The sequence below is a fragment of the Oryza sativa genome, chromosome 4 (genome assembly GCF_034140825.1).
Source record: "Oryza sativa Japonica Group chromosome 4, ASM3414082v1".
NCBI lineage: Eukaryota > Viridiplantae > Streptophyta > Magnoliopsida > Poales > Poaceae > Oryza > Oryza sativa.
The window spans coordinates 17,657,448-17,671,160 of record NC_089038.1 but is presented as its reverse complement, the minus strand read 5'-3'; the positions used below and the strand labels follow the sequence as shown (position 1 = coordinate 17,671,160).

Here is a 13,713-nt window from a genome sequence, read left to right as displayed (position 1 = left end):
TTAAAATACTTTCTCGTTTCTAAATATTTAACACCATTGACTTTTTAAGCACATATTTGATCGTTCGTCTTATTAAAAATAATAATTACTTAATTTTTTTAATAAGACGAACCGTCAGACATATTTAAAAAAGTCAACGGCGTTAAATATTTAGAAAGGGAGGAAGTATTAAGTTAACTGGGAGATGATATTGATTGGATCCAGAGAAATTGATGCTCCAAACGTTCATTCTCAGTGTTAGTAAAGTAATGAATTTAATGGATGGCGTGATAGTTTCAGCTATATATGGACCTTATCAAGATTGATTTGCACAGTACAAGATTTTGGATATATATAATTATCTCAATAATAGTATATGCTATAAGGAGCGAGAGAGATATTCACAAGCATTGGTTGATGGTAACGTCTAACAGAATGCTGCCTTGTATTGGCAAGGTACATTCTTTTCTTTTTTAATTAATCATCCGTATGTTCAATTTGATTTGCATATACGTATATGCTTTAATTGGAGCTCATCCTAATATTTCTATTCCGGGATTGCCTCGGTATATAAGAATCAAGTTTCAACATCACAATATCTATCAAGTGCTTATTACTCTCTTCATCTATCTCTTCATCTATTTTTGATAGGCATATTTCTAAATCTGTAAAAAAAAAATTGATAGGCATATTTTTAATCCAACCACCTGTCCTCCCAATGACTTTCTCGAATTTAATGCGTGACTCTTCATTCTTTCACGTAAGATTGGCTACATGGATATCGAAAAATGTAAATATCAATGAATCGCTTATTTACGAGGAATAACTAGTAGCATGTTTAAATGGATGATATGTAGAATTTCTTATCCTTGATCATTGTATTACGATGAAATATGACTATGAAAAATAAATGATCATTGTATTAAGATGGAATATGACTATGAAAAATAAATAGAGGGAGTACTAATTAACTTGCTTCCATAACCCGAATAAATGTCATCACATAACAACTGTGTCAGAGCATCTTTAATGGCCCACAACAAAAACCATATAAATCACGCCACATACCCCATCAAATAAAAACTTTTAAGTTACTCGGGGGACAACATCCACTTATTTATTATACATGCTAAAATGAATATAAAAGAATTGAAAAGATATATTATTTGTACTTCGTAATATTCCACTTAAAAAATATGCAAGTTTTTTTAACTTGAGCTTCTAATAAAAACAACATATTGTACCATATATAAATATTTATATATACAAGTTATAGTTTAATTTATTTTTTAATTGAAATTAAATCTCGTAGTGATATATTTCAAGTAATATATATTTTTTTAGATTTTTAATAACCACTTAGTTATAAGATGCCATAAAAAAGTGGACCCCACATCCATTTGTCGCAACAGTCAAACCTCAGCGCAACGATCTTATGATCAGCATGCAACACGAGAATGCTTTACGTCCACACTGCTTACACTGACTGACACATCGACGTTGCCACGCACATGACGCATGCCACTACTCATCGCCAACGTCCGATATTTCGTCGTCGTCGTCGCCGCCATTCGCAGCGCCTCGCGGCGACGGCGAGCACACCCTCGCCGCCGTGAACACCTTCCCCGGCCGGCAGAAGTAGCCCTTCTCCGGCGCGCAGTGCGAGTCGTCGGAGCACACGCAGAGCCCCTCCATGGCGCAGCCGTCGCCGACGATGACCGGGCTCGCCCCGCCGACGCCGAGCACCTGGTCGCTCCACTCGCTGGAGAAGACGCCGTCGGGATCGAACCTGTCCTTCACCCTCATGAACTTGCCGGCGTTGGGGTACCTGGCGATGGCGCCGTCGAAGGCGTAGTTGCGGTTCTTGCCCCAGTGCGGCACGCCGCCGTGCTTGCGCAGCGCCATCTGCTCGACCTCGTCGAACACGTCGGCGTGCGCGCGCGGCGCGCCGCGGGCGTAGCTCCGGTAGTAGGTGACGTCGAAGTCCACCGAGTCCTCCGCCTTGCCGAGGTACGCCGACGACGCCGCGACGTAGCGCATCAGCAGGCCCATCTTGGAGTCGATCTGGCAGAACGCCGCCGGGTTGAGGTCGCGGAGCCGCGCGACGTCGGCGACGAACGCCGGCGCGCGCGACAGCGCGATGCTGAAGCCGGAGTTGTAGAAGAGGTGTCCCCGGAGGCGGCCGTTCCAGAGGCAGGTGGAGGTGGGGATGTGCCCGTCGTCCTCCATGGCGCCCGTGCACAAGCTCGACGCCTGGATGCGGTGCTGGTAGCCCACCACCGGGTACCCCGTGAAGGCCTCGCCGTCGTTGGTGAGCCCGTAGTTGAGGTGCTCGAGCGTCGCCGGCATCACGCGCGACGCCGCGCACCGGGCGGCGTCGCTCCCTGATCTCTCCTCCAGCCACTCCTCCGCGAGCCTGCTGGCGACGAGGGGTAGCGTCGGCGTCGGCCGGAACGCCGGGTAGTCGCTGCGGCCGTCGCCGGGCGTCGCGACGTCGACGCGGTCGTCCTCGCGGTACACGGCCACGCGCCGCCGCGGCAGCCACGCCACGTCGCCGAACTCGTGGAGGCGGCCCCACGCGGCGACCGTGTCGGCGACGTCCGAGTCGTTGCGGGTCACGAACGCCACCGACCGCTTGAACAGCGGCTGCAGCTCGAGGGTGACCTGGGAGATGGCGCCGAGGACGCCGAGGGAGACCTTGGCCGCGTCGAGGTCCGGGTCGCCGGCGGCGAGCTCCCTCACCGCCGCGAACCCCTCGCTCGCCGGTGCCGGCGTCACGATCCTCATCCCCACCACGTACTCGTGCACGGCGCTCCCCTTCCCCCACAGCGAGCTCCCGTGCGCGCCCGTGGCGAGCACGCCGCCGATCGTGAGGCCCGACCAGTACGGCGAGTGCGGCAGCGCGAGCCCCGCCGCGGCGGCCTCCCTGATCAGGTCACGCATCACCATGCCGCTCTCCACCGTCATCAGCCGCCGCGCCGCGTCGACGCGCACCGCGCGGTCCAGCCACCGCGTGCTGATGACGGTGCCGTCCTCGCCGCCGGGGCACGCCAGCCGCGGGAAGCTGTTGGAGTACCTGGTGGCGACCTTCACCTTCCGCCCCGCCGCCACCGCCGCCGCCACGGCCGCGACGAGCTCCTCCTCGGTGCGCGGGTACGTGACGTTGGCGGCGCGGCAGATGGCGCGGTCGGAGAAGGAGCCGTAGATGTTCGTCAGCGTGCAGCCGGACGTCCCGTTGGCGGCGCAGACCACCGGCCCCGGCGGCGGACGGTCGCCGGCGAGGTGGGAGACGATCCACAGGGCGAGAATCACGAGGAGGCCGGTCAGAGCTTGGAGGAGAATGACAAGGAGACGTCTCACCATTGTTGCTTAACTTGGTGGAAGCTCTGAGTTTGACCTGGAAAGTTTGCCGGGTAGCTGCAGCTTAAATCAGCAAGCTTCAGCTTGCCCACTTCATTTCTGTCGGTGGAAGCATCAGAATTCAGAAGTTCACCAGATGGAGTACTATTAATATTCAGAAGTTCACCAGATGGAGAGGAACTTATTTCCGTCTTGAGGCCAGAACCTTCTGCTTGAAACATTTAATAAACGGAGAAGCGTTACTTTGTACGCAAATCGTACACACAAAATCGTACGAAAATCGTACACACAAAATTGTGAATAATCGGGAGGAATCCCTTTTTCACCGGTTCTGGGACTGCCCATTTGCTAGGTGGATTTGGCAGAAATTGGAAGAGCATCGAGGTGAGGACATTCCACAACCGCCAGCTGAATGCAGAAACAATAAAATCTTATCTGTTTGGCTACTGGATCAACTATCAATACAGACACAAGAAATCTCTTCAGTGCTGTTAGTTACAATCTACATTATGTGGTCAGCACGGAATGATGCACGGAATCAACAGATCCCAGGTAACCCAGACAGGATGGTGGAGAGAATTTTGTTCCTCCTGGAAGAGTGGGCAAGTTTGTTTGAAAAATCTGATCATACTGTTCCTAGTCCGACAATGCACTGGAGGTTGCCGGAATCAGGATGGATTAAGCTGAATTCGGATGGGGGATTTGCTGCAGACGAACAGATGGGAAGTGGGGGAGTGATAGCGAGAAATGATCGGGGTGAGTTTATGGGTGCGAGCAGGATTTTCTTCAGGGAAGTGTTAAGCGCAACGCATGCTGAAGCATTGGCTTGCCTCGAAGCGACGCGGGTGGGTGCAAGACTTGCAGCAACCAGAGTAGTCTTCGAAACAGACTCAGCTGAAGTTGTGAGTTTGGTGATGAATAAAAGTTTTGATCGGTCTGAAATCGGGCCTGTAATCCAAGAACTGAAGAGGAGAATTCAGTCATTCCAGGATTTCAAGCTCATATGGACCAGGAGATCGGCAAATAAAGTGGCGCACCGTTTAGCTAAGGAAAGCCTTAACGCGCGTGCTTCTTCTAGCTGGATAGTGTCAGCACCGGAGTTTTTATTTTCTCTGTTATCAGAGGACTGTAATCTGGATGCTGTAATTTGAGTTTTTCTTTGCTTTCCACTCTCAAAAAAAAATTGTGAATAATGGGAAACAAGGTTCTGAGAAGATAAATGGCTCGGAAACGTGGCTTTTAAAGACAAATATCCATCTTTATACGCTATTGTCAGAAAGAAAAGTTCTACTATTGTCAATGTTATCAGATCTATTCCACTGAATGTTTCCTTTAGAAGAGTTTTAGTTGGTCAGATTCTTGCATATTGGCATAAATTGTGTGCGTCTATTGTACATATTCAGTTGAATCAATCCTCCGATTGTTTTAGATGGAATTATTATCAGAATGGTAGATTTTCTGTTAGATCAATGTATCTAGCTCTGATTAATAATGGTTATATTGAGAGAAATAAGATTATTTGAAAGCTTAAGATGTCGCTTAAGATTAAGATCTTTATGTGGTACTTGCTTAAAGGAGTTGTACTAACTAAGGACAAATTGGCAAGACGAAATTGGAATGGCAGTTTAAGATGTTGTTTTTATATGAAAAAGACACCATTAAACATCTTTTTATAGACTGCCATTATGCAAAATTTGTTTGGAGAGCTGTACAGTTCTCTTTTGGTTTATACCTTCCTATTACCATATCTAATATGTTTGATAGTTAGCTTTTGAGGTAGATAAGAAGATGACTAAACTCATACTTGTAGGAGCATCTGCCATATGTTGGGCTCTGTGGTTGAGTAGGAATGATATGGTTTTCGACAAATCACCATCTATATCATATATGCAGGTAATTTTCAGGGCAACTTATTGGCTCCGGTTTTGGGCACAGCTGCAAAAGTGTGAAGATGATGGAGAGCTTATGAAAGTTGCATGTCATAGGCTTGAGACGACGGTTATGCAACTTTTTACAAACTATGGATGGAGATTTACAAACAGACTTCAATAAATGTGTTCTCCTTATCTTTGTTTGGTCTTTTTATTTTATTGGATGTGTTTAATTTCGTTTGAACTACATCTTTTGTTAGAGTGATACTTTGTAATAATTGGCTGTAGCTCTGATGAGCAAAGGCCGGGATGTTTATTCCATTATCTAAAAAAATGTATAGCGGTCCTCTCAATGCTAGACACTTAATTACACTCGCTCACTTATTATATTGCTGGAGTCCAAAATACTCGCTGATGTATCCCTCTGCATTTAGAGTTTGTTTGGTTCTTGGCCACGTTTTGCCAAACCTAAGCTTAGGCATGCAACAAGTGCTTAGGTTGGTGTTTGCTTTTCTACTAACCATAGGCTTGCCTTAACTTGATAGGCATGTTTCTGCTTGCTCGCTGTGTCTTGTTTTGCCAAATCTGTGGCGTTCTTTTTCTCTGCCACAAGTGCGGCAACTAGCTTACCTTAGGCGTGGCAATTTTAGTCCCAAACCAAACAGGCCCTTAGTCCGTCCCCCTAGGCTCCTAGCTATCTCTCCTAATCCTATATGTGCACTTTGTCATTTCTCGTGTTTGCATGAGCGATTGGTGTTTTGAGTTGATGTTTTATTTATTTCTCTATCAATGAGATAAGGAAAATCTTTTATCTATGTTTGGAAACAGTAGCATGTACTACGGAATTGTCTATTCATCACTTGAGGGAATATCCATTCATTTTTTTAAGGTCTATGTGCTACACCATATACGAGTTATATGACTAGGTCTATGTTTCGCAAGAATATTATATTGCTTAATGCCTCAATGGCGCATAGTGCAGTGGTCCTGTACCTTTCACCATCTGTTGAAAAACATGAAAATTAATACTAAAAGACCAGCTTAAGTTGGCCTGGTTTCAAAAATATATACAACCAGGCTTGTCTCAATGTAATATATATGTTTACCCACTCAGTATGGGTGGGCGTTCAGTCTGGACCGGAATTCTTCATTCCCGGTTATTCGGTCATTCAGAACTTTGGTCTTTCGAAACAGAAAATTGAGGTAGGCAACAAAAAATATGGTTGGGAGTGATAGTTCGGTTAACCGGATAGTCTGTCCGGCCTTCGGTTTCCACCGAACTAACTGAAGCGATGGTGATGGCAATGGCGCCCACGGCAGCGATGACGGATGGGAGGATGCTAGTGGCAGCGGTGACCCTACCCTCCCTCTCTCATATCCGGTGGTGGACCGACAACGGTAGCATCAGCAGAGGGAACGAAAGCAACGACCCTTCACTCCTCTCCCCTCCTAGAACCAAGCTTCGGGTGCATCGTCTCGTCGACGGCGGCTCCTTCCTGCCTCGAGGTGCTCTTGGCAACGGCAGCCATGATGGCATCGACGATGGCGACGGGGGGCGGATCTAGTGGCGGTATGGTTGGAGACCACCGGTAGTGGAAGGAGTAGATGGGGCACCGCAGTGGCTTCCCCACTCCCTTCCGCTTGCCTCCCTCTCCCAAATCTGGCTGTAGGGGGCGACTAGGGTGTGGCGGCGGCGATAGCAGCCGAAGGGGTTGGTTTCGGCAATAGCTCGTCCACGGCAGCTTCAGCAACCTCCAAGGTCACCGATGATGACGACGACCAGTTTTGATGTTTATTTGCATGATATTTCATTTGCATGTGTTAATCTTGGATGTCAATTTGAATCTAGATCTCTGAATGTTGATTGATTTTTTTTTTCCTTAGTGATGTTGCCTATAAAAATTAATTTTCTCAGGTGATCATCTTAAGTGTTTGCAAACAAAAAATCTATTTTCGTAAGCGGATCGCAACACTGCTAGTCAAAATCATTTATTTTCAATAGCCTTTAGGTAATTAGCGGCTAACAATGCCGTCACTAAAAGCCGCTATCACTAAAAATCAGTTTTGACCGCCGAGAAAACACTTTATGAAGTGTACAACCATTTACTCTCCCCGTCCTAAAATATAGGAACCTTGTACTGAATGTGATACATCTTAGTACAACGAATCTGGCCAGAGACCCTGTCCAGATTTGTTGTGCTAGGGAGTGTCCCATTTAGTACAGGGTTGCTATATTTTGGGACAGAGGGAGTAGAAAACCAGTCGCATGTTTATCTGAACCAAGCTCCATACATTGAGGGCGGAATATATATAATCGATTGGGAGCTTTCTATTAAGTCAATTAGATCAATCACAATCGCAGGGTTGAGTAGATTAATTTATTTGATTATTCTATACTATAGAAGACAAATTATAATCATTTTTGTTGTCGAAATGATAACTGCATACGTCGAAAGACGTGGTTACTCAACAGTGGTTGGAAGGAAACGAAGTGTATTGAATCTTGAATTTCTTCTTTTTTTCTGGATCCCCCCATTACATGGCCCTAGGGGACTATTTATAGCCCAATTACAGGTTCTTACTACTAGGGTTTAGGTTGTACAGGGGAATTTACATGATTACTCTTACAAAAGGGACATTTACAGGGGTACATAATGTTATAGGGGCTCATGGGCCCCTGATGGGCCGTCTGGCGATCGCCGGCCCTATAGCCCCTAGGCTTGATGGGCCGGAAAGGCTTCTTCGGCCCTCGCGGGGGCGAACTTGCCATGGCAAAGTCGTCTTCCTTCGGCAGATAGTCTTCGCCTTGCACCTTTCGCTTGAGACGCCTCTGGTCTGGCAAGGCACTCGTACGACTCTTCGCCTCACGCCGTTCTTGCTCCATAGCCTTCGCCACGGGTTTCAGCAGATGTGGTCGAAGGGTCTCATGCCATCCGCCAACAAGCCCCTCATGGGCAAGGGTGAGATTGGAGCTTCGGCCGAGACCGTGCAAACCATGTGGTATGGTATGCGGCGCCCCCTTTCGACCGATGCTCCTGCCGAAACCTACATTATTCCTGCGAATGAAGTTTGTTACTTGTGCGGCTATTATTATTTTGCCGCGCTTCGCCTCCTGCGATTGGTGGTTATATATTTTCTTTTCCCGGGCCGAACGGAACAGTATTGGGCTTTCCCTTCGTGGGCTTTTTATTGTGCCGCTCGGTCGGTGGGAATTTACCGTTTCGCCTACCCTTGCGACACGTGGCGCTTTATTACTGGTGGGTAGGCGAACGGTCGCCCAGGTGAGCTATATATTCCCACTGCTCTTTCCTTTTCTTCCACAGCATCTCTCAACCCCTCAAGCGTTTCGCCCATTCTCTTTCTTCGCCACCGCAAACGCACCGTTCGCCATGGCCCCTCGCAAGCCAAACCCTGCTTCGGCGAAAGGGCCGGATCTCGGCCGAATCGATGACGACAGCACCGCCTTTTTGGGGGTCTCTCTTGTGGACGACGTCGAGCTGGCGAAGCTGGTCAGCTTTGGGGCGTTGGTCGAGGGGCAGGCTTTCTCCCCAGGGAAAGCCGTGGTGCCGAAACCTATCGACAATCGGACGGTGGTATTCGCCGTCTTTTTTGAGGCAGGGCTACGGTTTCCCTGCAACGTGTTGTTGCCGGAGATCCTTCGCCTCTTCCAGGTGGAACTTCCGCAGCTGAGCCCGTTGGCGCTTGTTTGGATCGCTATCTTCGACTAGGCGTGCCGGATTTCCAGGTTTCAGCCTAACGCCGAGCTCTTCGGCGCCATATTTTTCGCCACCGTGAACTCGAAGACGGTGCGTCCCAGCTGGAACGAAGAAGACAGTGTTCGGGAGCGTGAACTTTAACGTTCGTCCCGAGCGGTCCGATCTCTGGCCGGTAAACGCTGCCATGTCGAAGTGGGACTGCCATTGGATGGCTAGGTGGTTCTATCACACCATCCCCTTCGAGGCTGGCACTGACTCGGCGAATGCCCACCGTTGCCGACGTAGGGCGATCGCGCCTAACCGGAAACCCAAGATCACCGTGGACGGCGCTATGGAGGCGCGGTTCGTTCTGCTGCGGAAGGTTTGCTCCCGCCTTAGCTGCCGTGACTTATTGGAGGAATTCTGTATGCTTCGCATCTTTCCCCTCTCCCAGTCATGGCAAGTCAGAGTTGATCAAGGCGAAGAGGTTGACGGTTTGCCGAACCTGGTTCTTCCTGAGGGGACGAACAGTAAGACTGTTCTCGTGCTATACACTGTTGTGCTTTGTTATCTTGCCTTATCTGACTGTTAACATAGCTACACACTTTACTTTTGCAGCGTTGACCCTCGACCAGGCTGAAAACGAGGCCCGCAGGATGATCGGCGACGTGTCGGTCATCGAGTAAAGCCAGTTGCTAACACGACAAGCGGCTGGGCGGGCGAACCGGGTTTACAACGGCGAATTGCCTCCTCGGGCAAACCCCCACAAAGCTGATGACGATGCAGGGCCTTCGCGAAAGCGAATGCGCGGACACGTGAAGCTTGCCCCTAGGAAGCGAAGGGTTCCTGCTTCGTCGGACTCCGACGCTGACGACGAGGACGACGCCGAAGAACGCGACGGCGAGGAGGAAGGAGAGGAGGAAGAGGAGGAGGCCGTGGCCGATAAGGCCACGAACGACGCGATCGAAGACCGCGTCGACACCCCCGGCTACACTCCTACCCCAAGTCCCTATCACAACGAGACCGGGGTGGAGTCGAACAGCTCCCCCCTTCGACGGAAGGATTTGGAAGGGGCGAAGGCCCTAGTTGCGTTCTCCTCGGGCAAGGCGGCGAAGGGAGGTCCGGTGCGGAAGGTCTCTAAAAAGAAAGGACTCGTCGACATCGCCCGCGTTTTCAGCGACTACGAATCTTCTGACGGGACTCCAACTTCGCCCGTTGGCCGCAGTTTGGACCTTTCGACTGCTCCCCTCGCTCTGCTCGGCGTTGCTGGGGCAGGCGGTAACGCCGCCGCCGGGGCTTCAGCCTCCGCCGAACGGATCGTGTCGGCTGCGGCGAGGGTTTTCGGGAGCCCTCTGCGTGAGCTAGCTATTTCGCCGCTAGTCAAGGCGAAGGGGAAGTGTGCGGCCGCCGAAGCATCTGCCTCGGAGTATTCCCTTGCGGCGCCCAACTTCGCCCCTGGTGATTTCGAGACTCGGGCGGACCTTATTCCCTTTGTGGAGGGGGTGAGCAACCTTGTCTTGCCCGCCGGCACCCCGAGCTTGTTCACCGAACTTAATGAGTTCGACGAGGGGTGTTCCGCCATTAAAAGCCTGGCGGTTCGGGTATGCCTTTTCTTTCGTCTTCGTTTTCCTCTTCGTCCCCTTTTTTTTCGTCTGACAATTAACCTTTTGTTCTTTTCGCCCGCTCCTATCTTTCATCTAGGTTCTTGTGGCTCACTGTTCGACGAAGCGAACTGTACGGGCCCGCTTTGATGGTTTTAAGAGCCGTCTTCGGGCCAAGGATGACGAAATAAGCTGCAAGAACCTGGAGGAGGAGGCCCTGGCCAACACCCTCAAGGAGGCGAAAACTGAAGTCCAACGCCTTCAGTCTGAGCTGGATACGGGGAAAGAGGCTAGGGCCGAGGTTGATCGCCTCAAGGCCGAACTGGAGAAGGAGAAGGCCCATTCGGCGGTGCTGAATGACTACTACAACCTTACTGAGCCGAAGATGGAGGCTCTTCGCCTGAAGGCTAGTAGGGCTGAAGCGAGCGCCGCGGAGGAGTTGCAGCGGTTTTCACAGGAGATGGCGAAGACCACCGAATCTGCGAGAACGGCTTGCCAAACGCTCCGCCTCGCCCTTACCGACATGGGCGCGAAAGTGCGGGGGGTCCCTGCTGAGGATGCATCAGCCTTCGACTTCTCCGAGTGGACCTAGCAGGCTGGCGGATCGGTTTCGGACTGCGCCAGCATGTACGGCGATTGCTGTGCGCGTGTATCGGCGGCCTTCACCTTAGGCCCATTTGCAACAGTTCGGTTGTGAGCACGTCGCCGAATCCCTACCTATGTGAAGGGGGACTGGGAGATTAGGGCGCAAAACATTTCGCCTGCTCTTCGCGCGTGGCGAAAACAGTTCTGGCAGAAAGACGGCCGGTCCGCTGCCAAGGTGCGCCTTCTGGAGCAACTAGCGAAGGCGGAGGCGGCAGATCGGTGCGAAGAAGAGGGCGCAGTGGGCGAAGAGGTTGGAGGCGATGCCCGGGATCACCCAGAGGTGTGAGGCCCTCCGCCCTTTCTTTAGAGTTTTGTAGTTTTCCACCCTCTTTTGCGTTTGCCTGGAGAGGCGAATGATGTACATTCGGCAGGCTACCACCAATCCTTAAAAAAGGCTTTTTTGTACATTTGGAATATATGACACAATCTTAACTACTTTTTGATGATCAAAGTCTTTGGCATATTATTATTTCGCTCATCTCACATTATGCCATACCTCCCCCTTCTTCCGCCTATTCTTACTATGTAAGCTGTGTTTTGCTTTTTCTGCACTATCCATCAGGGGGTTCGCCGAAAGTCGTGCATCCGGCCCCCTTCCGGGAGCTGGCGAAGTCAAAACGAGAAATTTGTGGCAGTGAAGGGTCTGCCGAAGGTGCGATGTCCATTTCGGCCGGTTTATCGCGAAATGGAGATAAACGGTCGCAGCTATAAGGTTTTCAAGTTTGCCGACTAGCTGCGGGCGCACCCCGAGCGAACCTTAGAAGATTACGATTTTGTTCATTCAAGACGTTTGGAGGATATGGCTCGCTTTTGGCGAAACCATCAGAAGACTAAACGTCAGGAAACGATCTTTCAGCGTCGTTACAGTTTAGTCTGTGTTTCGCCCCCTACTCCTCTTAAGGTTGTGTATGATATTAGTAGTGATGACGAACCTAGTTCGCCTGATCATGCCTTAGGGAGGGATAGTGATTATGGGGACGAAGATGTAATTTACTTGTAAGGTGAATTGTATCGTGTTGTGAAACTTCTATTCTTCGATTATTTTTTTTGAAGTTAATAAAGACGTGTTTTATTTCCTTTTCGCTATTGTTTGCATCGTCACATTTTGTGCTTTTGTTAGGTCAGAACATGCCGGTCCCTTTGCATATATTAGCGAAATAGGTGTACTGACTTTTCAGCTTTTCATCGTTCGTTTTCGATCTATAGCGTTCTGTGTCGAGAGAAACGCTTTTGCTTTTATGCTGATCGGACGTAACGTCATTCGGCTATTTATTTTCCGAGACAAGCTGTTGCGGTTTCAACGTTCGGCGAGCGATGCTTCGGCCGATTCGTTTAGCCTCCCTGGCCTTTTTCGCTGATCAGGCGTTTGCCTTGGGGTTTTTCCACAAATTATCAATCACACGAGAAATAAAAAGAAGGCGGAGGACACAGAGATTTTATACTGGTTCGGGCCTCCATGGTGGATAATAGCCCTACATCCAGTTTTTTTTTCTTTTTCCTCTCTTTCTTCTTTTTTTTTCTTGCCGAAAGGCTTTCATAGTGCCGAAGGGCTTACATAGTGCCGAAGGGCTTACACGACAGTATGCACATTTTTACAAGTTGGCGATTTGGGTGCCACCCATTCTAGTGGGCTTACGTAGTGCCGAAGGGCTTACATGACTGTATGTACATTTTTACAAGTTGGCATTTGGGTGCCACCCATTCTAGGCATAGAAGCGCTTGAGAGAGGCGGCGTTCTAGGAATGGTCGAACTCCTCGCCTTCGAGTGTTGCTAGGCGAAAAGATCCTATCCTGGACTTGTGTTTGATGAGGTATGGTCCTTCCCACTTTGATTCAAGCTTACCAACCGCTACGCGGTTCGCCTTCTTCCTTAGGACAAGATGGCTAGACATCAGCTCTGTGGGTCGAACTTTTTTGTTATAAGTTGTCAAAGTGCTTGTGGCGTACTTGTGCATGTGCTCGAGCGCTTCGACCCTCTTCGCTCCTAGAGAACATAACCCTTGGTGAGTTAGCCCCTAGCTCTGCTGGGGTCATTGCCTCATCGCCATAAAAAAGCATAAACGGGCTAAACTTGGTTGGTCTTGTGGGGGTCGTCCGAAGGGCCCAGAGAACCGATAGCAATTCCTCTGGCCATTTGCCTTTCACTGCCCCCTCGAGTCTTTTCTTTAGTGCTTCTAGGATCTTGCCATTTGTACGTTCGACCGCCCCATTTGACTGCGGGTGCGTGACTGACGCGAACCTGATTTACAGGTTAAGCCCTTCGCACATTTCTCTGAACTTATCAGAGTCAAACTGCTTACCGTTGTCAGTAATGAACTCTTTTGGCACTCTGAAATAGCAAACAATGTTTTTCCATACAAACTTCTGTACTGCTGCCGAAGTGATTGCCCCAAGGGGTTCGACTTCAATCCATCGAGAGAAATATTCCACAGCTACAATTGCGAATTTATACCCGTTTCGCCCCATCGGGAAGGGCCTAATGATGTCCAGTCCCCATCTGGCGAAGGGCCATATTGGCGCAATGGGCTGCAGATCATACTGGGGCGCGGCTTGGCTTCGGCC

The 13,713-nt window shown here is 49.7% G+C and overlaps 1 protein-coding gene across 1 annotated transcript; it reads right to left on the bottom strand.

Annotated features, from left to right (window-relative positions):
• Positions 1 to 1,350: 1,350 nt before the first annotated feature.
• LOC4335577 (L-gulonolactone oxidase 2-like) lies at positions 1,351 to 3,462 on the bottom strand. Its single transcript, XM_066310189.1, has one exon. It carries the CDS (start codon positions 3,340 to 3,342, stop codon positions 1,504 to 1,506), a length of 1,839 nt encoding a protein of 612 aa, XP_066166286.1. The 5' UTR covers positions 3,343 to 3,462; the 3' UTR covers positions 1,351 to 1,503.
• Between the last annotated feature and the right edge of the window lie 10,251 nt (positions 3,463 to 13,713).

What these genes read in the sequence shown, in the direction of transcription:
- LOC4335577 (XM_066310189.1), bottom strand. Translation starts at nt 3,342, where the DNA reads ATGGTGAGACGTCTCCTTGTCATTCTCCTCCAAGCTCTGACCGGCCTC.